At 43.8% G+C, this 25,404-nt stretch overlaps 1 protein-coding gene across 1 annotated transcript in view; it reads left to right on the top strand.

Annotated features, from left to right (window-relative positions):
- Positions 1–24,982, top strand: part of DHRSX (dehydrogenase/reductase (SDR family) X-linked) — a gene marked incomplete at both ends in the record, with an annotated part of 70,288 nt that extends 45,306 nt beyond the window's left edge. Inside the window, 2 exons of the mRNA XM_009573331.1 lie at positions 7,279–7,486; positions 24,775–24,982. Of these exons, the coding sequence (XP_009571626.1) occupies positions 7,279–7,486; positions 24,775–24,982 (416 nt within the window). The remainder of the gene's footprint in view (positions 1–7,278; positions 7,487–24,774) is intronic.
- Positions 24,983–25,404: the final 422 nt, after the last annotated feature.

Consider the following 25,404-nt stretch of genomic DNA (forward strand, 5'->3'; position numbering starts at 1 on the left):
GCTGGAGTCACAAGCATGGTGGGAAGTACTGCGTGCAGGCACAGGCACCGGCAGCGAGGCTGGGCACCAGCGTCCCCTCTGCTCCCTGTGCCTACCTCTGAGCTGGGGTGGAGATGGGCACTGTGGCTCGCTTCAGGCTCCTCCTGGTCTCTCCGCTGTCCAGACTGGGGGCCTGGGTCCTTCGTGATCTCCGTGACAAGTTTCTGTCCCATGAAAAGCAGACTACGGGGTGGGGAGAGGTGGATGGGAGGTGATAGGTCTCTGGGTTTTACCTTGATATACAGTTGGAACGCGACTGTGGAGCTGGGACGCTATTTCAGCACTCTCAGGACCTAAACGTCTCACCAGACATGGCTGGTGAGCTGATGTAGCTGGTGACCTCAATTGGCTAGTGACCTCATCTGTCTGGAAGAGCTGGCTCTTGCATTTTTAGGCATAGAGACAAAATCCGTATCGTGGAAAAGGAAGAAGCCCGGTTTGAATGCAGATGGGACAAGACCGTAACTTCCAAGAGAGGCAGATTTATACGAGAAGCCTTGGTGTGGAGAACTCAAATAAAAGAGAGGCAGTTGGGGCTGGGAGATTATAAGGGAAGACAGCAGAAGATGGAGTGAAGAGCTGATGCGGGGAAACAGGACTGTCAGGTGGGAACCATTAGGACGGGGGAAAACTTGATGGCAATACATTTGAGTTTGCTGATTGAAAGACTTTGTAACAGAGTTAAACTATGAATGTAGTGCATATTCCTGTTCAATATGAGGAAATTCATAGGAGAGCAAGTATGGGGGAAGGGAGCTGGGGTGGGTAGTGAGGATGAAGAGAGGCATTAGGCATGTTTGAACTATAAGGAGAGGTCTCAGTCAGTTTGCAAGTGCTTAGACACCACATAATTCAGGAGGATTGAGCCCTTATCTTGAGGACTAGAGTCTCTGTTGTGCACAAACTGATTGAACCTTTTCTTGCAGTGAGGGAATTCTTGACTGATGTCTTTTTTTGCGAGTTTACTGACATTTAACAGAGATGAGAATTATCCTCCCCGGTGGGGATGTGATTGGAACCTCTCTCTTCTGTCAGGCCACCGACTTCGACATAACTTGAACAACTTAATTCTCATCTACCCCTGCATCACACCTGGTTGATATTGACGAGGGAATGGGGAAGCTGGTGGGAGCCTCAGAGCTCAGACCGCGGCCCCGTAAGGAAACCAGCCTCAGGAGCAAGGGAAGGGCGAGTCAGGCGTGTGACTGGCAGATGCCTGCAGGATGCAGAGTGAGATCTCATGAGATTCAGACACAAAGGAGCTAGAGTGGCTGGGTAAGAAAATTAGGGAGAATGAACTTACCGTTTGCAGGGAAGCAGAGAGGCAGATGAAGCTGATAGGCATGTCTGGGGCTGAGCCTCTCCCCTCCTTCCCGCATACATGCTGTTCCTTGATAAGATCAGTGTTGGGTCACCGGATTTTGGGGGTAGGGGAGGGAGGGGAGCGCAGCCCAGAGCTTTGGCTGGGAAATGGCATACTGTTCTTGGCTTTGGCAGGGCTGTTGCATTTTGGCCAGCATGGGGAATTGGGAGAGCTATTAGGAAGCCAGCATGCCAAAATGGCAACGCAGAGGTGCAGAGCCCCTTGCAAGGGAACAGGAGACGGGAGCTAGTGGGAATTTGCTCAGTGCTGCAGCAGAGGCTCAGGCAGACTCCTGTGGAGGACCTTGTTCTGGGAAGAGGCAGAAGAGACTGAACCCACTGGAGACAGCTCTTCTCTGCAGGCCGGGGCTCGGTCCCGGGGCTGCCCTGCTGCTCGGCAGCTCTTTATCAAACCGGTTTTCACGGTGTCCGGTCCCTTGCAGGGAAGAGTCCATGCATGGGACACTGTCCCGCCACTGATGCCAGACAGGCTGACAGCGATGTGACCTAGTGTCCACACTGCATTGGTTATCTAGGTCTCATCATTACACCATGGGATAAAATTCCTTGCTTTGCTTCAGTTTCCTCCCACTTTGCTTTAGAAAACTGCAATACATATATACAGGGCTCCAGAAGATATTAGGAAACGCAAAAGTCTGAATAACGTCCACCAGTCCCTCTGGGGAGATAGGAAATAGGACCGTAGCGTTGGAGAGCTGTACCAAGCTTAATTTGTATTTTTGTGTTTTTCTTCTTAACTGTTTGGATTTTTGCCTTTTCAGCTTTCATATACTGTTAATCTGGCTTCTGTGTGTGGTCCTGTCTAGACGCATAATGCTTTTCTGGGATACCAATAGGTGTGCAGCATACCAGCGCTGGGCTCTGGGTTACGGACCTAGCTTAGCGAGCAGTGTGTTGCAGCAGTGCTGTAAATTCACCTCTCTGCAGCCCAGACGAGGCATACCTGTAAAAAGCAGTTATGTGAGTACAGTTGTGTCTCCAGTAGGTGCTCTGGGGGCAATTCTTCTAATAAGACATTGCACCTTCTCGTTGCTCACTAGCCAGGAGAGATCCACAGGACAGGCTTATTCTGGGATAGCATAGCCCAACTGAACGAGGTGGAACGAGCAATCTAGTATAGGCAGCCTAGCGAGGGGATGCTGCTATGTGGTTATTGAGATGTTCACTCCACTATAGCTGTCGCTATTCAGGAAAGAAGTGGGCTATACTATTCTATACCTAGATAGATCCACCCATAGATCTTTTGGCATATGGGTGTGCAGAGCAGAGCGGTTTTGACACTCTTAAGTGAGGTGGGTTGCCTCGTGTGGCTGCACTCATGGGACAGAAAATGCTGCTGAATGAATCAGCTACATCAGTACAAAGCCTGTATGGAGAAAAGGCTTTGTACTTTTACTTAGAGTTACTGTCTCTATTAAGTTTTCCCCTTGGGAACTTTTTTGGTACAGTATGTATCTCTTCCTTGTAAATAGCAAGAACTGGGAGAATGTGATTATATAGGTTCACCTCCTACTGTGAAGGTGTTACATGTAAGTGTATGCAGCTGACCTCTTACGTTGTCTGCACAGTCTTTGGGTTGCTGGGGATAAAAGGACTTGCATGGGGGGGCCCTCTTCTGTGAGCCTGGCTGGGAAGGAAGACATATTGTTCTGCATGTGAAAAAGAGATTTTAAATCTTTCTTTTGCAGTGAGTTTGAGACAACTACTTTTAAAAACCTCCAAGTAGCTGACTGTAAATAAATCTAGATGAGTGAAATACTTGTATTTTTAAAGCTCTGAAAACATATTTTATAATGGAGCTGAAGGATGTCTTTGCAGTGGGAGGTACAGGAATTACAGCAATGTTTGCAATCATCTGCAGTACAGGCAGGCATGGTACAAATTCTGCTATATTGGTTTCAGTAAAATATGGTATGCCTGGCCTGTAATATTTACAACTGTCATAAACTTTTTGGTTATGCTGTGTACACTATCAGATCTATTATGCTCTTAAAATCACCTAAGACTAATTCATTGATGGATCCCAAACCAAGAGTTTCATTAGAAACTTATACAGAAAATCATGATAATGACTGTTTACAAAGACAGTGCTCTTGAGGTGTATTCAATCTTTGAGAGAAAAATATGACTATTGCATAGTCATAAAAGTAAAAAAGCATAGAATATTTTTTATTCATTATAGCTAATTAAAATGTGTATAATTTGAACATATTACAGTAAATGCATAACTGCAGCACATTGGAATGTATTATATCTACAAGAAGAACAGTTGTTCAGCGTAGTTGTGCAGTGAAATATTTTCCTTATTCTAATTTATTTCTACTTTTGCAAAATCACACATCCATGTGTCATTTAGGCATCTTTCTGCATGCATAGTCAGTCTTTCGCCTGAATATTTCAATAACAGCTAATCAATTACAAAGTAAAAGCTCATGTTCAGCTTAATTATTAATTAATTTTCTAATGCCATGCTGATATCAGTGACATTTTTAAAAATAAATCTTCTGGAAACAATCCAGCTAAATCAGAGGGAAAAACAATTAAGAAAGTTGTATCAGAACTGAGGTGTTTGACATTAATGGTTTGTGTGCTGCCACTTCAAATTTCACATGCGCTCCAAAAAACTGAGGAGACTGACTATTGATAATTAAAATCAGAAAGATACTGGGTTGATTGGATTCCATACGAGAAGAATAAGCAAAATCATTCTTAGTTTACAATGAAGAGGTAAAACAACCAAAAGGCATTTTTTAAGGTTTCAAATAGTATTGGATTAATTGAAAGAATTAAAAATAGAAGCAGCTTTCATTCTCTGAGTTACCATTTGGGGCCCCAGAGTAAAGCTGATGACGTTTCCGGACAAAAGAAAATCAATAGCATGCCACTTTTAGTATCTCCTGAATGTTAGGTAGTTAATAATTTAAAAAAGAGAGCTTGCTGCTACACTTACAAGGTTGTCCCTTTTGTCAAAGAAGCAGCCAGGTTCAGTTGCCTTTTGGGTATTCCTTTGTACCCTTGCTCTCAGTGAATTAAAATGGCTTCTCCTCAAATAAGAGAAACTGCCCTCAAATTGCAGGGCAAGATTTTTTTATAGCCTTGATATGAACCACCTCAAAGATGAGAGGCTTTAAAAAAAAAAAAATCATTCAAAGGTGTTTTGGATTAAAATTATTTGACCAGCTCTTGAAGACAAAAAGGGAATTGTAGTAGGAACAAATGCAGGCAGAGGTGATTGTGCCTGCTCAAGGGCTTGACCACAGTTTCTGCTCAGAGGAAGCTCCTGAAGAATGAGCAAAATAATTTTCGGGAATGTGTATTTTAACAGTTGTGCGTTGCACAAGTGTAAATTTTTTCCATCTCCTGACCTGAGCTTAGGTCTGTTTCCTGCTTCCAGGCTGTGCAGCACAGATGGTGGAGACTAATTGGGGTGGAGGACAGAGCCTCTGTGTGCTCTTGAAATCCCATGCTTCTCCGAAGGTCGAGGGGGCAGTTGCTGTAGCACAGGCATCCTCGGGGCTGATGTGAGTGGTGACAGCCTCCCCAGGTTTGCCTGCTGGTCGTGATGCAAAGCTGAATGTGTAGCAGTCATCTACTGTACTTCTTTCCAGACGAATTCCTCCATCCCGCCATCTGACTTGGCCGGCAGAAGTGTGTGTGTGCATGGCGGTGCCTATAGCGAGCCCTGCAGCAGCCCCGGCAGATGCAGAAGCAGCATTTGGGGTTCACATCAGCTTTGCTGTGCCAGGGTTGTTTTACATTGGCCTCTTTTTCTTGGGCTTGCATTTTACCAGCGTTGCTGTAAGTAGACCTCTGTCAAACTGCTTCCTCTCGCCTTTTCCAAGTGTCAGAGCTTTGGAGGGCAGGATGGGCCGCAGAGAGATGCAAATTGTTTCCGTGTACCAGCCCGGGTGCTCAGAGATGTTCCCATCTGCCCTCCAACAGCTTGCACTAAGCCCCATCTCTGCTAAAACTTGCACTGTAGCAGGCTGAGACTTGGTCTGGGAGCTTGGGGTTTGTTGCCCTTCCCACACTTTCCTTCTTCCCAGAAAACAAGAAGAAGTCTCAGCAAGACTTGTTTCACCTTTCTGTCTGTCCGTAACCTTCACGCCAGTGTTCAGTCCCGGCCACTGTTCTGGATGTCATTATATGCCACATATGCAGATTATGGAGGAAATGGAAATCTGTTTCCAACTCTGTGAGCAGTTGCACCATGCATCAGAGTAAGTGCTGCTGAGGAAGGAGAAAACAACGGGACATCCGACCAGACACCCTCTAATTTGTGTCTTTCCATTGTTAAAGTTGAGATTTGACAGGTAGAGAAACCACACCTGGCAGCTGGGTTTTCCTGTCATTCTGAGGGATCTGGGAGAGTGGCTGTAATGACAGAGAGAGATGCCAATCAGAGCTTTTGTAGAGCCCGGTCATGTAATTTGTGTTGTGTTTCTTTCATCGTACCATCAGCCAGCATCGCTCACATTCAGTCGTAAGGTCCCTGTATGCAGGTACGCTGTGTTACACCCAAACCTTTTGTTTGCTCTGTCGTCGTCTCTCGTTTCTTCCCCTCACGCTGCTTCTCCAGTTGCCTCGTTAAGCAATAGGCAGCCATAGGTGAATCGCTATGGGTGTTGGCCGTGCTAAAAAGATCCTGAAAATATCTCCTCCTCAGCCCGAGCAGCAGTAACGAAGCAGGACTGTCAGGTGGTGGGACCCCCCCAAAGAAGGAATGGTACAGATGCGCAGCATGTGCAATTTAAAATGGTAATTTAATATGCCATTATTGAGCTGATGTCAAGAAATGGCATGTTAAAGGCTTTTTAATGGACACATGAAGTAGCACGAGGATGAAGCTGACACTGTCTCATGTCTGTGAGCAGAGGTGGCCTTTCTGCTGTACCATATCCATGTTTCTTATTATTCAACATTATTCTGCATGAGCCACGTCCATCTATATGTAAATTACAAAGGTCAGGTCCACTTGTATGATAATTAAATTTTAATAAACTAAGAATAATTTATAACATTCAAGTCCACATTATAATTGAACGGGATAGCTATCCCCCACACAGCCTCAGTACACGATATAGTTTATGCATGAGCTCAGGATTCTCTGCACGATGCTGAAATCAACATTGTGTGCTAGGGATGTGGATACTTATTTTAGGCACTGAGTTTGAAAATTGTGGTTTTTAGAAATATATGCAAAAATATTGCCAAAATAAGCATTCAAAAACTCATTTCAATATGCAGCTGCTTGTAAGCACAGTAATTAAGATATATTGAGTAAATTTACTACATCTTTTCTCACACACACCAATGAGGTAGAAGTTGCACATTTCAGACAAAGACTCAACAGATCTTTAAACTCCAGCCAGGACTCAGCAGAAAGCCGTCTGGGAGAGCAGGTCTGCTGCTTAGCCTGGTCTTGCCTCCACTGCTCTGAGCTCTTTGATGGAAGGAATGTTGTTGGGATCACACAGCTCCCACCTATTGTAGATGGATTAATTATTGTTGTGGATCTGCAGCATTGAGTTCTGGCACGACAGCAATGGGTTAACTCAACTTTCAATGTTTTCAAAACACTTTTCACAAATTAACTCACTTATCCTCACAATTCTGCAGGGAGGGAGAGAGGGAAGGAGTCAGTCTACCTGTTTTCTGGATAAACGAACTGAAGTGAGGGTTTTGACATTTTTCTCGGCAGGAATCAATCAGTGCCGGCTTTACACTTCACACGCCATCACCAATCACTCATTGCTCTAAATGCCGTGTTTACACTCTGCGGCAGGAGATCCGTGCTCCTAGCTTGCTCCTTCTCTGAAATAAATCAACAGGTTTTACCTCTGCTTTCTCCTCCAGCTGGGGTGATGCTGGTCCCTGAAAGGAAGACGGAGGATGGGTTTGAGGAGCACTTCGGCTTGAACTACTTGGGACACTTCCTGTTGACTAACCTCCTCTTGGATATGCTGAAGCAATCAGGAACGCACAGTCACAACGCTAGGATCATCACTGTCTCATCAGCCACCCATTATGTAGGCAAATTGCACCTGAACGACTTACAAAGCAGGTACCCATCCATTTTTGTTATTCACCGATCTGCAGTAAGGGTGTGCAGATTAAACTCCATGAGAATTGTTACCAAATACTGAATGGGGGGAGAGGGATTGTTGCCTTTTTTTCTTTTTTTTTTTTAAATGAACAGTGATTCTCAAGCAGTTGCTAAATATCTTTCAGACTTGAGCAAAGCTTGCAGCCTTCAGTCAAAGATACAAATAATTTATAACTTTGTAAACTGAGTCTTTTATTCTGAACCTTGAAAGCCTGGCTTCCTTTCTGATGCTTACACTGCGGTGACGGCTGTGGTGCAGAGCCTGGACTCCTCACTGCCAAACCAGGGAGACTCTCAATAACTGGGATGTTTTAAAATGGCTTGGGCGAATGCTAATAGACTTCGTCCTCAAGTGAATGCATAGGTAGAGGCCCTGATCGTGCCCTCAGACGGGCGCAGACAGATGCCTGTGGCCGCTAGCTCCCCGCCTGCTGAGCGCAGGGCTGCTGACTTGGCTCTGGGGGGGCAGCTGGCCCCACCTGCCCGGCTGCCTTGCAGCTTCGCCCGGCCCACACGCTGCCTGCTGCTCCTTCCTCCCCGCCAGCTCTGCGCGCTGGCCTGCAGCTCCTGGCACACCTCCCATCCTCCCTTCCTTCCGCCTCCGGCCTCCGCCTTGTCCTGGACCGTTCCTGGCGTTCTGGTCCCCCACCTCTGCCTCCCTCACAGCCCTTCTCCAGCTTCCCCGCCTGCCTCCCGTCCCCGGGCTGTGTCATCCCTCCCGTCCCTGTGGTGCTTGCCCTCTCACACATCAGCCTGGTGATCCACTGCAAATGCTGGAGCCCTGGCTCTTGTCTGGGTCACCCCCTGCACTTCCCTGAGAGCTTACCGAGATCCGAGTGCACGGCCGTCCTGGGTTTTTAACCCAGTAAGATGGGTTAAAATGCATGGCCGTATCCTGTCCAATTACTTGCATTTAGGAAAACTGTGGGTGAATGTCTGTGGGATATTTCTAACATTAGGAAGACATCAAATGATGTGGTGAATGTCTCTGGTATCATAAAGGAACCGTGTAGAGTTGTTCAGTTAATTGAGGAATGGGCAGGATAACTGAGATAGATACATTTCAAAATTTCCCCATGCAGTCACGTGTGGCAGTTACATGCTTACTAACAGGCTCACACAGAGCCTATCTTCTGATGGGCTCCAGAGCATTTCTGCCTGCACAGAGCCAGGCTGAATTTTGCATCATTTCCCTGGAGAAATTCCTTCTCCGTCCTTTGACAGGGACTTCAGCACGTGTTCAGAGGCACCTGACCTGAGGTTTCATTTTGGAACAAAGACCGAAATTAGAGAGCTGGGCTGTTTCCACTGCAGACATTTTACATATGAATGCTGCATTAAGCATGTCAAACTTTCTGTTTGACTTCTGATTACATACTACGGCATCAGTTTTATTACAAGTACATTGTTTAAACTCTGCAGGGTACTGGCAGTTTAATCTCTTGCTTGTAAAACAACCACAGGAAATTACCCTTACTCTTCACTTGAGGTATGTATTCATTGTTTCTGATGGGCATGTGCTGGATGGCACCACGCAAGGGGGCTAAGGGGAGTGTAATTAGTATTTCTTCGGGCTAAAGGGCAGAATGCAAAATTAAATGTGGCTGTTCTGTGTCTCTAGATAATAGTAGTTTCCTTGATTATAGCAAGGCCTTGTACTGTGCCTCTTTAATTTAGGATCATCCTTACCTGTGATTCATCATTATTAACTCATATGTTAAAGGAACCAGAAATGTTTCAGTTAGGGAAGTTACGGTTGAGCATGAACATGACCGATCTGTTGTAAAAAATAATAATATACCAGTGAGATTTACCTGCAGCTTTTGCGCCAAACCCTGCCCTTTACATTTCAACTTTATTGGTGTAAGAAGAGCCATAAAGGACGACAGACTCTGGCTGATTTTGCCTGCTCTTTCCCACATGGATGCTCTGAATTGCTCGGGGGCAGCAGCGGTGCCTGCTTTCTGAGCATACAGGCACACTGGTGGGACCCAGAGGGGGCTGTGGATTCGGCTCCAAACCTTTTATTGCTTCATGTAGAAGAAGATACTGCTGGGTTTTTTTTTAGCCTAACTGCCGATAAGCCCCCACTCAGGCAAATAGTTAGTTATCGCATAAACAGTGCTGCTAAAACTAGTGAGATCGCTTGTGTGTTTGAGTGTGTGCCTACAGCGTGAGCGGGTGGTTTAGCAACCCTGGAGGACTGTTGCGGGGTACCATACACAGGCATTGCCTATACCACGGGGCCTCAGAGATGTCTTGTGATTCAGAGCAGCATTTAAGAGCTTTAATGGATGTGGTAAAGACACCCATGGTGAGCACTGTGATACGATAGTGTTCCATGAATTGCCACAGTTTCCCAGTGATGCCATCCCTCAGTTTTGCCGCTTGTGTGAATGGGAAATCTTTCTAAAAATTTTATACTGGCTTTTTCCTTATTTTGAGTTGCACTAGCTGGCCATAATTCATTTCACAATTTGGATGTATGTTCCCAGATTGGCAGGTAGTCCTAACCTTGCAGGGAGGAAGCAAAACAATTTGAAGTCATTTATTCACAGTGGAGAAAGGGGGCCGTACTCTGTGCTGGAAAAATTACCAGTGGCAGCAGACTGAATTTTTTACCATGCTCTTGTCCCGTTATTCCTAGATTTTGGTTGGGCTAGTGTCCAAACTGGAGGTGAGTGATGGTGGCGGAGGAGGGATCCATCCATCAAACACAACAGAGAAGGAAAGGCAGAAGACTGTCTTGACTTAAAGGAGACAGTAAACCGAGGCTCAGTTCTTTGCTTTACCACAGATTTTTCTATGGGATCGTTCTTCCACTCAGGAGGCTCTGGGCTGGCAGTCGCAGTTGTGGCCATTGCTCCCATTGCTTGTACTTGCTGCTTGGAGTTCTGCCCTGAAGCCAGAAGTCATCCATATCACAGTGACCACAGGGCAACAGCATAACAAGTAATTGTTGTAAGGTCTGTCCCATGAACAGTATTAAATGCAGCTTGTGCTACTGTCTTCCGCGTTTCCTCTTTGGTTTGTTTTCTGCCATCTTATCAATCTGATTTATCCCATGTTTCTCTTTTCAGCTCTTTTTTGGCAGGAGGGTTAATTTATTTTTTCCTTGCATTTTACATTATTTTTCTTTCTTTGTTATCGCTCTCTTCATGCCTGCCTACCTGATTTCTATGTTCACAGTTTCATCTTCACCTGTGTCTTTTGAGCTTTTTTGTCCCGTTGCCTTTTCCCTCTACTATCTCATCATTTTTCCTCTTTTTTTTTGGTGGGGGGTGTGTCTTATTTCCACTCACCAGTTCATTTCCTCCTCTCCATTTATCTTCCTCTTATCTTCTCCCCCTAGCCCAGTCCTATTTCTCCCCTATGAATGTCATTTCTCTCCTTTCCTGCCCATCCTCTTCGCACACACCAGTAAAAGAGACATGGCATGGGTACATCAAGGCAGGACAGAGCTTGTTCCAAACTGGCAGGGCATAGCTTGTTTCAAGTGTGTTATTGAAAATGCAAACGCACAAGAGCAATGACTGTTCTCCCAGTTCTTTTGCTGAAGGATATATGAAGAACATCAAACACCTTTGTGGTCTTTTAGATCCAGACCGTTTTCAACAGCAATCACATGAGTCGACAAGGGGATCCCTAAGGCAAATCATTCTCCTTCATCCCTACTTCGAATACGACTGTTTTCAAGGAGGTGAAAGTTTAACACAAGCGCTATCTGCAAGCGTTTCAACAGTGGTGATTTCAGCAATTACATGCTGAGGGTAGTACACTGTGCACTCTTAACAGCATAGCTGGGATGTCCTTTCTTCCTCTTTTGCCTGCCTTAAATAATACTTTCTAAAGTGAGAGAAGAAAAAAATATGGTCATGAGAGAATATGGCTGTCTGGTTTTAGCAAAAGTTTGAAGAACATTGTGCCATCCTCTTGGGTTGAGGTAGGCTTGAACAGTGCACTGGAGTTCATGGTGCTCTTACAAGGCTGGGATGGCGGGCACTCCTTCGAGTACTCTACCTACCAAAGTAGGAAGGAAGATAAAGAAAAGGCGACCTTATTCCCTTTCCCAGCCTGTGGGTCACACTGAATATGTTCCCTTTCCCAGGGGGAGCATCTTTGTGTGTTCTGTCTAGCTTTGTCTCCATGACTAACTATTCCTTTCATCATCGTCTCCTTTTGCATGCCAAATGGGCCCTGTAATGCTATGAATCACAGATCTATGAACTCCCCAGCCACAGTAACACAGCTCCTTTTCTGGTTCATGTCTGCTGTATATTCAGGAACAGTTAGTCACACGTTTTCTGCTCTCTTTCCTCTGCTCTCTCACTGCGGAAGGAGCTCATGTTCTTTGTAACTCTCCAAGCTGGTGCAGTCCCCAGATAATTTCTGTATTTTTTCCCTGTAGCCCTAGTGCATGAATCGTGTCAGAGACAGTAGAGATTGAATGAAAGGAATTGCAAAAATCTGCCATATGTGCTTCCTAGCTGGTGTAAAATAGGGTAAACAGCTCTGCCCAGGACCTGGGAGGATGCTGGGGAGGGCAGGCAGCTCCAGTCCATCTCCTCTGCTAGGCGGTTCATAAGGGCTGTAACAGGAGGTGGCACATGCTACTGGGAAAATCTGTCTAGCAAAGTCCCTGGAGACCTCCTGTTCTTGGATGGGTGGTGTCCTTCGTCTTCACTTCTTGTGTGCGTGTGACGTTTGTTGGTAAATTAAGTTGTATTAAGTTTGAGCAGACAGTTGAGGATTTTGTCCCATCAGCATTGCAGAGATTTTGAAAATCTTATCCATGAATAGCAATGAAAAGTTAATATGTCAAATTACTTTTGGAAAATACGAATCCATTTTTCAGACGCAAACCATTGATTTCAGTGATTTCAGAATATTTTATTTCTAATTTATTTGTAAATTGAAGTATAATGTTGATCAAACTGAAACTCCAAACTTTTAATTTCTAAGTCATCCTGTTGAAGTAAGGTATCTCCATCAGTTTCAGATTACTTTTTTTTTTTAGCTGGACATTTGTTTAAAACAGTTTTTTTCCCCTAAGAATGGTTTGATGAGTCAGCATTTTTTTCAAAGCTGCTTTTTTAATTTTTTTAAATTTCCAGTTGGTTCTTTCAGTGCCTTTTCACAACTGTTCTATCACTTGTGGTTTCTGAGTTCTCTCTGACTGGAAGAACTTATGGGATGTACGATATCTTCAGTTCAAGCAAAAGCAAACATGAAGCTGATCTAGCGTAGTAGTAGCATAGTACTATTGGTTTATTTCCAAATTTTTAAATAATAAAGGAAAATTTGTAAGAGGAAGTAGGAGGGATTTTAAATATTACCCTTTTATTTGTTAATCCATTTTAGTCAGTACAGAAGTCTTTCACAGTTATATATGAAGAAATGTGTCACTGGACTGCTGTTTAATAAAATGCTGTGAAAATTACAGAAATTGTAATAATTCTAGACAACAAGATAGATACATGTTATTATAGATTTTATTTTACTCAAGGAATATATGTTTTTGTTTGAGTTGTATTGTTTAAACAGCTTCCCAGCAGTGACTTTTATTGCATATTCTAGTTCTATTTGCAAGATTAATCATGTTCCCTTGACAGGACCAAATACCAACTGCAGCACACTGCTGTATTCAGTTAAACATCTTCCTGCAGCAGGTTGCCAAGTTTTCCTGTCTATAGTTAGATGATAAGTATTCAAATGCTTAATGCAGCTACATAAGGGTATTTCTGTCCTTCTTTACAAAATGTTTTCTGTATGAATGCAAAAGGATTTGCTGCTTTGCAAAATGATGCCCTGCTTTTGCAGCAATTAACATTAATTGCAAAAATTGACTTGCTGGCCTGAAAAATGAGTGTATTGGTGAAGGCACAGGTCTCAAATTCTGTAAATTATTTAAAAAAAAAAAAAAAATTGGGCTATTAATTCATCAATCCAAAAGACAGAGTTTTAGTTCATATGTAGCATGTGTTTTATCCCTGTTGCAGGCCACAGGTGACCCCTAGCCTTTCCTGCAACCAATCATGAAGAAATATTTAAGTCAGGATGCCAACTTTGGAAAGTTTTAGTTTTACATTTATCAGTGTATTTTCGTTCTGTCTAACCAAAATACTTCTAGGGTTCATTAGTTTCTGAAGAACAGTAACACAGTGTAACACTACTATCACAAAGGTAATGCCAGACTTTAATGTATTCAGGGAAATTAAATGTAGCTACTTTGTGTGTCACAATGTTAAATTCCTTCTTGTCTAAAAGGGATTAATGGTCTTAACAAAGGATTATTAATAATGGTTAATAATTTAATAGGACACAGTGTTTCTGAATGAGTTCAAAATTGCAATGTGTTGGGAGGTATGTGATATATGGGTATTTCTGCTGCTCAGCCTCTCCTGCACAGCAGGTTGGGTGGGTGAAGTCAACTCTCTGTGGCACACAGGACAGTGGATCTCACAGACGTGCTGTTTTCCAAAACAGCAAGATGGTTCGGTGGTAATTTGAAAGTTAATGTACTGCACTCAAGTGACAGAGGAGGCAAAAGGGACTTGTTGTCATGGTTTAACCCCAGCTGGCAACTAAGCCCCACCCAGCCGCTCGCTAACTCCCCACTGGTGGGATGGGGATGAGCATCAGAAGGGTAAAAGTGAGAAAACTCGCAGGGTGAGATAAAGACAGTTTAATAGGTAAAGCAAAAGCCGTGCACGCAAGCAAAGGAAAACAAGGAATTCATTCTCTACTTCCCATCGGCAGGCAGGTGTTCAGCCATCTCCAGGAAAGCAGGGCTCCATCACGTCTAACGGTCACTTGGGAAGACAAACCACCATAACTCTGAACATCCCCCCCTTCCTCCTTCTTCCCCCAGCTTTATGTGCTGAGCATGACGTCATATGGTATGGAATATCCCTTTGGTCAGTTGGGGTCAGCTGTCCCGGCTGTGCCCGCTCCCAGCTTCTTGTGCACCCCCAGCCTCCTTGCTAGTGGGGTGAGGTGAGAGGCAGAAAAGGCCTTGGCTCTGTAAGCACTGCTCAGCAGTAAGGAAAACATCCCTGTATTATCAACACTTTCCAGCACAAATCCAAAACATAGCCCCATACTAGCTACTGCGAAGAAAATTAACTCTATCCCAGCCAAAACCAGCACACTTGCGGAGAATAGGGAGTGGAGATAGCTTGTCACCCTTGAGAGGGGAAGGTTAGTTTAACATCTCCCTGTCAGCAAAAAGACTCATTAAGGCTGAGTGAACCTTAAAAGTTTTGGAGTTCAGGCCCTGGGTGATTATTGAGATGATTTTAGCGTTCCTCTCAATTGCTCTAACTGCCACCATCCTCACAGTACCTTTTCAGCAGAGTTGTCATTCGAGCTGCCTAAGCGTAGCTGGGGAAGGCTGGCACACGTGCCTGTAAATCCCTGGATTTGTGTTAAGGGAAACATTCAAAACGATCAGCTTGCCTTCCACAAATCCACTCTGGGTTCAGCCCTGTTGTTGCTCCTGGTTCTTCACAACCATACATCCCTGGTCTTGCCATGTCCGTTAAGGATTACAAGCTGTAGTGGCGGGAGGCAAAGGCAGACTTCTGCCTCTGCAATTACAAATGATAACTCTTAACCTTTTCTCTGCTCCCTGTCCTAAACCACTTCTTTCAGTGAAGGAGAACTTCTGTTATCAAAGGAAAACAGGCTAGGCATTTGAATACTTAAACCTGTGAAGAAAAATTGGTCTTTTGATTAAATCAAATTCTCTATAAAAAATGTGGGGTTTATGAAAAATATACTTTCTAAATAAAATAAGTCACTGTAAAAGTGAAATATTATAGCCCCCAGGAGTTTCAATACTGCCAGAATGTGTTATATAGTTGCAGCTTTGTTGATCCATTTCTTCTGTTCTTGTTATGCGTCAGGTGCTGCGGTTCTCCTGCATTTCTTGTCATGGGAGGTGGAGGCTGGCTGTACACAGCACTGTCTCAGTCTCCCAAGAAGGACAGAGACCGAAGAGCGCTGTGGCTCACAGTAGCTTTCTGAGAAGCTGAGGAGCTTTTAACAGTGATGCCAGCTGTAATACTGCACTGCAGAAATGTCCAAATTAAAATACTATGAGTATTGCACAAAATCTTTTGGTTCTCAGCTCAAAGAGGGGGTGTTCAGTATCTGAATTGCCACCAAAAATCAATCAGTCTGCCAAAGCAGCAGTATCTTTGAATTCTTTTTTCAGTGAGGGCTGGGGCAGGGCAGCTCTGTGACTGTGTGTTGGTTTTTCAGGGTTTGGACATGAAACTTCTCATCATTTCCTGGAAAGCCAAACCTGCCTGACTTCCTTGCTTCTGGTGTGTTTGCAAATGGAAGAGATCTCATGTGCTCTGGCCCCAGGCCATGCCATGCCCCTTCTTAGGAGATGCTTGGTTTTCCATTGCAGATCTCTCTTTACAGTGTTCCAGGGTGACATAGTAGTGGGAAATTTATAAAACAAAACCAAAAACCACCTCTAAGGTTAAACGGTAGAGAAAGGGATTGCTGTCACTGTCCCTTATGGTACTTTGAAATAACCGCTTTGCAATGATGGCTATGGACCACTTTGAGCCACTGTATGTTGTTCGTTTCTAGCAGGTTTTTTTGTTTGCTGAAGTTGACTTGTTTATGTTCCTTAAGTAAGACCCCCCTCTTCACAGGCCCCTTTCATACGCTTATTTAAATCCCGCATCTTTTCTGACAGCGGCCAAGGGCCACTGGTGACGTAGGGTCTCACAAGAACAAAAGCCTTTCCTGCTGTCTGGACTATGAGTCATTTTCATGGGTGCAGAAAACTTCCACATTTTAATCTCTCCTGTACCTGTTGGCATTTCAGCCATATTTCTTCTTTAACTTAGCTGTCTTCCAACAGAGGGGAAGACTTCTCATGACTGATTTTAACAAATAGTGACTTTCTTTATGAGCTTGGTCCTTCTCTTAATTCACGTACTGGGAGTTAGTTTTACCTCTCAGTTTGAAGTGATACTCATATCCTCACTATGTAAGAAAACTTTGAAAAAGCAGAAGTTGTTAGATTGTTTCAACAAATGAAAACTGATTTTCAAAATTATTTTGTCGTGCCAGACTTGATGGTCTTATGTTTCTCCTCTGGACAGAGGGTGATGACATAGGACTTTCTGCTCTAGTATTTGTAGACACCTTGGAGGAAAAATGATTTTGCAGTCTGTGTGTACATTCAAGCCACGTTTATCCTGGTAAGACAGACCAGTCCTTCAGCGTGTTGAACATTTGCACTTGCAGGACACATTCGGCACCTCCTCATCTCCAAGGCAGTGTGTTCAGCCCATCACAAAAAGAAACCTTACATTATCTTCACATATATACCAACACATTTCATGTAGTCTACTGAAAATCTGCTAACTACATAAGGTGAACTGCGCTGGATTTGAAATGGCAGCACTTTATTATGCATAAGCAGACCCTACAGTTCCGTCTCAGTCCCAGAATGAAAAGCCCAGAATCTGCAGCTTGTCTGGAAAAGTCTACACTAGTTTTAAAATTATTTTATCAAAATGGAACTAAGATTTGGGATTGTTCAAGTTATTACTGGGCCATTTTATGGCCCTACGTGCGTTCTACTGGAAGAAACCATAAGCAAACTCATTGCTTCCTTCAACTTAAAAGCTCTATTGCAGGAGAGCTAGGAAGCTTTCCACAAGTGGGTGGAGAGTGCCTCAGAGTTCTTCTTGATATAATCCAGAGATAATCTTAAAAGGTGTGTGACAATCTTCAGTAACCTGAGATCCAGATTATCCAAGAGATAATATTAAAAGATAAGTGGCAGTGATGTTTCCCCATCACTCAAAGGGGTCACCAGGGTACAGAATGTAGGTCTTGGAGCCTTGATCTGTCTCTTGGCTGCAGCAATGCAAAACCTTGCTTGCTTCTATTTATTTACTCATTCATTTGTTTGATGGAGATTTTTAATTGAATGAAGTGATACCATTATGCTCAAATACCACTTCAAATATTAGCAAATACTTAACACTGCATCATATGAACCGACTGTAGAGAAACGATGCTTCAGAGGAGGCAATTTATATCATTCTTTATAAAGAGATATATTTTCTGGGAGAATGGAATTACAGTAATTACAACTTGAACTTGCCATCAATATTTAAAATCATCAAAAACATTTGAAATTAACATCAATTTTATGCAAACAGAAAAATTAGACTTTTTTTAAGGTACTGATTCTGGTGAGACTTTTAGAAGGCCAGCCTTTGAGTCTGTGTTTCATACATTTGAGAACTGTGCTGAGCACACAGCAATGGAGCTGCACACAGCAAGGCAATCAGTGAGCAGGAGGGCTCTTGACATCTCACCTCCTGCCATTAGGAGGAGGGATCAGCCAAATGAAAAATGATGCATTGATTCCGTCTGGATGACAGTAATGCCCAGGGTGACAAGCCCCTGCTTAATTCATAAACATTTTTATAATAAAGACCTGCCAGGTTCCTTCACTAAATGTAGTCCTCCAAAGACAGTAAGTTAATTTTTGTCCACGCTGCATTTCCTACAAACTCTAACAAGGGGCTAGTCACTAAATGCTTTGTATTTATAGTGTGAAGTGCAGAAGGTTGGGAAGCGTGGCTTTAAGAACCCACAACCCAGCTTCCAGCTTGTGGCTCCTACTGAACTGCAGATAAAGCACAAAGCAGGAGTCACTGACTTGTAAAGAAGTCAGCTACTGCCAGTGAGACCATCACCAGCATTTGAGAGAGAGAGAGAATCTCCCAGCTCTGAGCCTCTACCCTTATGCTTATCCTCTAATTTTAGGAAGAAAAATGCTATTTTACCACTGTTGAAAGATTTCAGAGAAAGCCCGGTTTTGGGCAGAGCCGTGTGTGAGCTCCGTGGGGGCACGAGGCACCGAGGGGCTCACTGCAGGGAGAAACTTTAGACATGGTTGATCTTCATCCGTGGGTCGGAACTAAAGGGAAAGGTGGGCTGCTCTGAAAGTGCCACCTGCCTCTGGCTGCTTAAGTAACCCTGGTGTGACCAGCTAGGACACGAGGAGCTTGCTTTTCAGCTTGTGTAGAACCATTAATTATCAGCCTTGTAGCCTTCCTTTCCAAGGTGTCCATCACTGGGTCATGAGGGCACTGCTGGTGTCCCTAATGCTTGAGTCCTTATTCACTCGAATTACAGTTACCAGTGTATTCAAGTTCAAATACACGGGGGTATGCTAAGGCCACCTTGACTGTTATATGTAATATATATTTTTTTTTTTTAAGGCTACATATCAAGTATATGAAAGAAATGTACGTGAAGAAGTATAGTTATTCAATGAACACCCAAAGTACCCAGGCATGTGTATGAAATGGGTGACTATACGGTAGCCTATAGTAGTTGTTAACAGGACAGCTACTGTACAAAACTGTAACAAAATCTGAATAAGTAGAAACATTAACACTTTAGATTTTCATTTCATTATACTAATGCATATGCTTGTTTCTTTCAATTGGCGATTTTCAGTGGTAATAGTGGTAATACTGAAATTACTCAGTATTCTAATTTCGTACTCTAATTTCTCCAACTCTGTCTTTTCTCCATCTCTCTATTTTCCTTTTTTTTTTTTTTTTTTAATTGAGGGAAAATTACAATTGATGAGACTCAGCAAATGTGTTTATGGGATAAATATATGTAGTACTGTCAGGAAGTCTGCTTAAATCTAATAAGCAATATTTAGGACTCAGGCTTTGGTTTATCATAGAAAGAGAGAAAGAAACTGCTTATGATAACCAGAAAGGACATACCTATATTCTGCAATATATTTCTGTAGCTGCTTCAAAATAAACTGCAAAATCTATCAAAAATCTTGAAAAATCTTGCACTGCATTCCCTGGTGAAAGAAAATTTAAGACTATGAAAGCTTCATGAGTGTTTAATAATAGTCTTTTATATTCTTGACTAAGCAATGGTGATGATGTATTGCAAGATTAATACATAAATCATTAGGAGACTTTAGTCATTTTAATACAGCAAGTCTGTGTTTTGCTTAATTCACTGATTCATCCTACGGCATACATTGAAATTTTGTGTGGCCTTTCATTAAAAACCCCAGCATGTCACCACGTTTTGCATCGCTTGTTTTTTAATGGAGCACATAGCAATCGGGTTGTTCTGCAGTTTGATCTTGGCGGACTCTGCCCTCCAGGCAAATTAACACGCTGGAAATTGGGGAGCGTGGTGATGGGTGAGGGGAGGGTGACATGCGCAAGACAAGCGCGGTGTGAAAGAGGTCCGCATCAGGAAAACTTCACTGCTAGCACCGGCCAGGTTAAACGTAGCTGTGTGTCGGCCGGTACGGTCACAGGTCCTCTGAGCCTTTTGTTGAAGCAAGGTGTGGTGGGGAAGGGAAAGGGTGCTGTCACGGCACCCTCCTTTCAGTCGGGGTGTATCCGCTTCCTCCACGTGTGTGCAGAATGCAAAAGCAACCGTTAATGAAAGAGAAAAAGCCGAGAGCAGCACGAGGGCCTGTGCACAGGAGGTGTGGAGGAAGTGGTCTATGCCGAGCAGCAATTTTGTTTCCCCTGTTACTCAGTGGGTACCCTGAGCTGACTTAATGCTCTTTGCTAAACATGGTATCACTGGACATAAATGGGAGACCTCTGCTGAACACAGACCGACTAAAGCCAGACAGAAAAGAAACCAGAGTAATACTGGCTGCCAGGGGAAGTGCTAAACACGGATCCCGTTTTCAAACTTGGATAGCAGCTGAGTCCATATTTAAACACCTAATTAGCCACTGCAGGCTCTGGTTTGAAATTTGGCTTCTCATTACTTTTTACAAATACATTGCCCCAGCATGCTAGGGAGACTGCTGCTGGAGACAGCACCATGGAGATGAGTGGTAAAATCAGCTTCTGGTGAAAAAGAAAAAAGTAATAATAATTAAAAAAAAAAATCAGCAAACCACAAGGCACTCACTCACTACAGAATTGAATGCTTACTTATTTTGTTTTGGCAAAAATACAAAACAATCCCTTTCTCTTCCCCTAATTTTTGTAATGACAATTCAAACTTGTCAGTCTATGTTTCAAAAAATCTTAAGCCAAAAATAAGAATTTCTGCTAAAAATTCATTGAACAGAAAATGCATCGCCTGCCTTATCCTGATCCTTTATTCATCAGTATAAAATCAATAAAGCATTATTTTAAAAGGAAGAAGAAGGTCTTGTGTATTGCTGCTCTTGGCTAGATTTCAAAGCAGCTAATTAAATCCTGTCTGCCTTAGCTCCTCCTGTAGTTTCAATTTAGTGAGTTGTGCTTTGCCCTATTTTATAGAACCGACTTGGCAAAATGCTCTAGGGGGGCATCCCTCAGGGGAGACTGTTTTCCATGGTAGAAAGAGTGGTCCTTCCCACTGGACTTCTTCCCCCCAAGTTCTTGCTCCACTTTTCCTGGCTGCTGACCGCGTGCAGGCTTGCCATACCACAGCACGTGCTGTCTGGCGTAGCTCGAGCCTGGTGGGCAGTATTTATTCGGATGGATCCCTGGGCAGTCAAACACCAGTACCTCCTAGCAGCCTAGCCAACTGGCCAGCACGCATATATACTGGTAGCTGGGAGCTACCAGTGTTTTGCGTGGCTGGCCACCTAGTTAGGAGGTAGAGTTTCTCTGCTTGAGAGTCTGCCTGCCTTGCTGTGAAGCATTGATATCCTGTGTCCTCAGGGGTCCAAACATCACAGGCACCTCCGTGCACTGGTGTGCCAGCACAGTTTGCTGGTAAGCTGTGTTCTGCTTTGGGCTGTGCTTCAGTTGGCCTTTTGTATGCGCTTTCATTTTAGAAGGCTTTTAGAGCCTTCAGAAAATGAAAGCAATGTGGAAATATGTAATGTCAATATTATTATTTTATTCAGTATACAATTATAGTTTCATTCGGTGTAGAAAATGTACATACAGAGCACAGAGTGCCAAGAGAGGCTAGATTTAGATGCATAGACTTTAAAGCCAGATAATTCCATGTTTAAGAGGAATAAATTTTATGGTTTTAAACTGGAAGAGGGTAGACTTAGATTGGACATAAGGAAGAAATATTTTACGACGAGGGCGGTGAGACACTGGAACGGGTTGCTCAGAGAAGTTGTGGATACCCCATCACTGAAAGTGTTCCAGGCCAGACTGGACGGGGCTTTGAGCAACCTAATCTAGTGAAAGATGTCCCTGGCCATGGCAGGGGGTTTGGACTAGATGATCTTTAAGGTCCCTTGCAACCCAAACCATTCTGTGATTCTACATGTGCATGGGAGATGCAATCGTGGTACAGGTACAGGAGCCTACGTGCTCCTATTTTTCTGATGCATAAAGTCAAGACTGGATGTAATGAAATCAAGTAACCAGTGTTGATTTTTTTTTCCAACGTAGCATTTAAACAACATGAACCTAATAAGACAGGGTCTCACAAACAAAACAATTGTTCAATGAAAATCCTTGTCAGTTCTGTGTCACAGGTTATTCGTCTATCTTATGTAGTCCGTTGATGTCAGATTCCTGGAAAGCACAAAGCACACACAGAAAAAATGGGAAGAGAGCAGGTAATCATTGCAGGGGTTCTGCCAAAAGTGTCTGCTCTGTGTATCCAATTTTATATCCTTCATATCTATAGTATGTTACTGAAGTCTGATTCCCTGCTGCCTTGCAAATCATTTGCATCTCTGCACTGTGATATAAAAGGCTTCCTTGCTAATTGGATAGCTTTTTATATCTTCTCAGTACTCGTGTTTCTCTGACATAGATAACTATGCAAAGTACAAGGCTTTTGAGGATCCGGCCCTTGTAGTTCATGCTTCATTGCCACAAGGTAAGTCAAAACAGCACTCGTGCAAAATGTGGGAATGGGAAGTCATGGGGAGCATTCACCATCCTCCTGCCTGGCATCTGAAGGTTACTGAAGGCCAGACTAGACCCAGGCAGAAACAGTCAGAGTAGTCCCCAGCCCTGCTTCCCTGCGAGCCGCTTGCCAGACAAAATCACTCTAATTCAATTCGGAAAGCTTGTCCCGTGCCCCAGCTTGCGTTCTCCACTGGTGGGGGAATGGTGGCACTGATGGAGAAGTGCCAGGGTTGGCTGCCAGCTGGCTGCCGGAGGCGGCTTCGGATGAGTGCTTCTTCCCATGGGTGGTGTAAGCTCTGCCCCGCACGGCTGCGCAAGTGAAGCTCGTAGCGGCTGAGGATCTGGTCCTTCAAGTTAAAAGGATTGAAATATGTATGAAGCATAAGGTGACATTTTGAGTGTCTCAGATCAGAGCACGGACGTTACTGAATTTAAAACGTAACTGCAATTTCCTGACTAATGCCAAGTCACTTTTATATTCATGCAGTGATTGTTCTTTATTCTTAAAATAGCCCATTTTACCCTGAGGCGCAGGTGGTATTTTGTGATGATGGAGCTACGTTATCCAGCATGTTACAGCTCAGGCCATTGGTTGGTGCAAGGGCTGTTTATGATCAGCTATCCTTTTTTATTATCTCTCAATTTGTATAATGCTTTTGTAGCCTGTTTGTTTGTGATTTGCTTGAACAAGAATAGAGTAGGGAAAAAAAAGAAGAAAAAAAGAAAAGAGATGCACTGGAGAGTCAATGCTGTTGTCTTTTACTTCCTGTAGCTAAGCTGTATGATTTACCATTGTGTCTCTAAGTTTCTGGATAACACGAACAGTTAAATTGCTTCAGTAGCCTTATACCTCTGTGGAGAGTCAGCCTGTTTGCTAGCATTCAGGGCTTTCTATGGTGAAGTGTACAGGATATTATAAATAAAGTATTCAATGAGAATGAGATAACAAGAACAACTCTGAGACATATTTGCTATTCATTCGAAATAAAAACCTTGCACATAGTAGCAACCACAGAAAACCGAAGGCAGGCTTTTCAGCAGAGTAGGAGCATCCTCAGCCCGGGCATTTGCTGCACTAAGGGTGAAGGTGTAGAGGATGGAGCTGTAGCTGCGGCTGTCACAGAGGCAGGACAACAACTAGGGGGAAGGAGAGAGCTGGGAAAGAGAGATCTGCTCCTGGGTGGGCGCCCCTCTATCTCGCTCCACCAGCAGTAGCTGTTGCCCCGTGGACCCTAACCCCTGGCTCCACATCGGCGGCGGCAGCAAGCAGTGCCGCTTCCTCAGGCTCTGGCAGAGGCAAAGGGGATGGGGACCAAAGCTGTGTTGCTGCCCCCAGGAGCCCATTGCTTTAGGCTCCCGCCTGCTTTGCCTATGAGCTGTCTGTAACGCCAGGAATTACCTTTGGTTCTGCTAAGCACAAAAAAGGTTAGATGAGAGGCTATAGTAATTGCAAGAGCGAACTGTCATGGCATAGGAATTTGTGGAAGTGATGCTGAGTCGGGAGGAGCATTTTAAGCGACATACCTGCTAATTTGCCTGGAACTAGGCTGTTTATTTAAAAAAAAAATACTGCTGCCTGCATGCAGTGAAACCCAACTAATCAGCATTTCCTAGAAAGTTTGACTTGAAAGAAAGGCAGATTCAGCATCCAGATGAGAGAGGTGCACAGGAGTGTCAACACGTAATGTTTTGCTGTAACTCCCAGTATTTGTGTGCCTTCGTTGCACCTCCTGTTTGGCACAGACCCAGCCGGCCATCTTTGCTCTAAAGGCTGTTTATGGCATAACTGTGGTTACACTTGCAGCCACTCTCCTTGCCCCATCTTTTTATCCATCTCTTCAGCTGTGCGTAATCTGGTGTGTCACTGGGGCAGGTGCAATGATTGCCTTATTCATCTGTACTGTGCCCAACACAACTTCATCAGAAACTAGTAGGTCCTGCTGCAATACAAATAATAACCAGGAGTAGTATGATCAGGCGCAGATGTACTGGGTGGGAACAGGGTATGTATGTGTGGTGAGAGGGCAGTGAGGAAGGGGAGAGTAGTTTGAGAGCCTCTAGGTGATATCCTGGAGATTGGTGCCTCAGCATTTCTAGTTTAAATAGTTTGACATAGAGATTCTGGCAGGTACCATGTAATTTTGTTCTAATTTTTTTCCCCGCCATAAATCAGACTTGGTGTCTGACAGAATAATCACCACAACTCCAGCAAACAACATACCTGCCAGTGATAAGCTGTTTCTTCTGACGACTCAATGCATAGCTGTTTGTTTGCTGGATATTGCAAAATGCAGTACAGTTGATGTTTGTGCAATTCTGTTTTCCTTCTGATTATTTCTGTATGCATCTCTCTCTCTCTTTCTCTCCTGTATACAGATGTTCGTATTCACCCCATGGAGCCTATGCCCAAAGCAAACTTGCCCTTGTGTTATTTACCTATCGACTGCAGCATCTTCTGACTGCAAATGGAAGCCATGTGACTGCTAATGTAGTAGACCCTGGAGTAGTGAATACTGAGCTCTACAAGCATGTCTTTTGGGTTGTAAAAGTGGCCAAATGGATGACAGCTTGGATATTTTTCAAGGTATGCAGTTTTTTAAATCATTTTGTTGCCGTGCCCCTACATTGTGAGAGCTGTAGTCAGCATGGAGCTGAAGGTGTTTCGGAGTTTATCGTAATGTATGGTATTTATTGCATTTCTCTGTGCTGATGAGATGTACAAAATTGATAAAGACAGGCCTTTCCCAGAACAAACACTTATTTTAAATGGAGGGAGTGAGCTCTCACAGTAAGAGAAGGGAATGCCTTTCACTGTCTGTGCCCATGCACTGATTATCTCTGCCCTGATCTCTCCGTGTGCCTTTGTGCATCAATGGGGGCAGAACATCATCCTCAGGTGGAGCCAGAATATGCAAAGTGTTCCTCGGAAATGTCTTGTACGTCCTCTCAATGGGAAGCAGACATGATCTGGCATGATCTACATGTACGCAACACGTTATAGAGAAG

The sequence above is a fragment of the Fulmarus glacialis genome, unplaced genomic scaffold, assembly GCF_000690835.1.
Source record: "Fulmarus glacialis isolate BGI_N327 unplaced genomic scaffold, ASM69083v1 scaffold5732, whole genome shotgun sequence".
In the NCBI taxonomy this organism is placed as follows: domain Eukaryota; kingdom Metazoa; phylum Chordata; class Aves; order Procellariiformes; family Procellariidae; genus Fulmarus; species Fulmarus glacialis.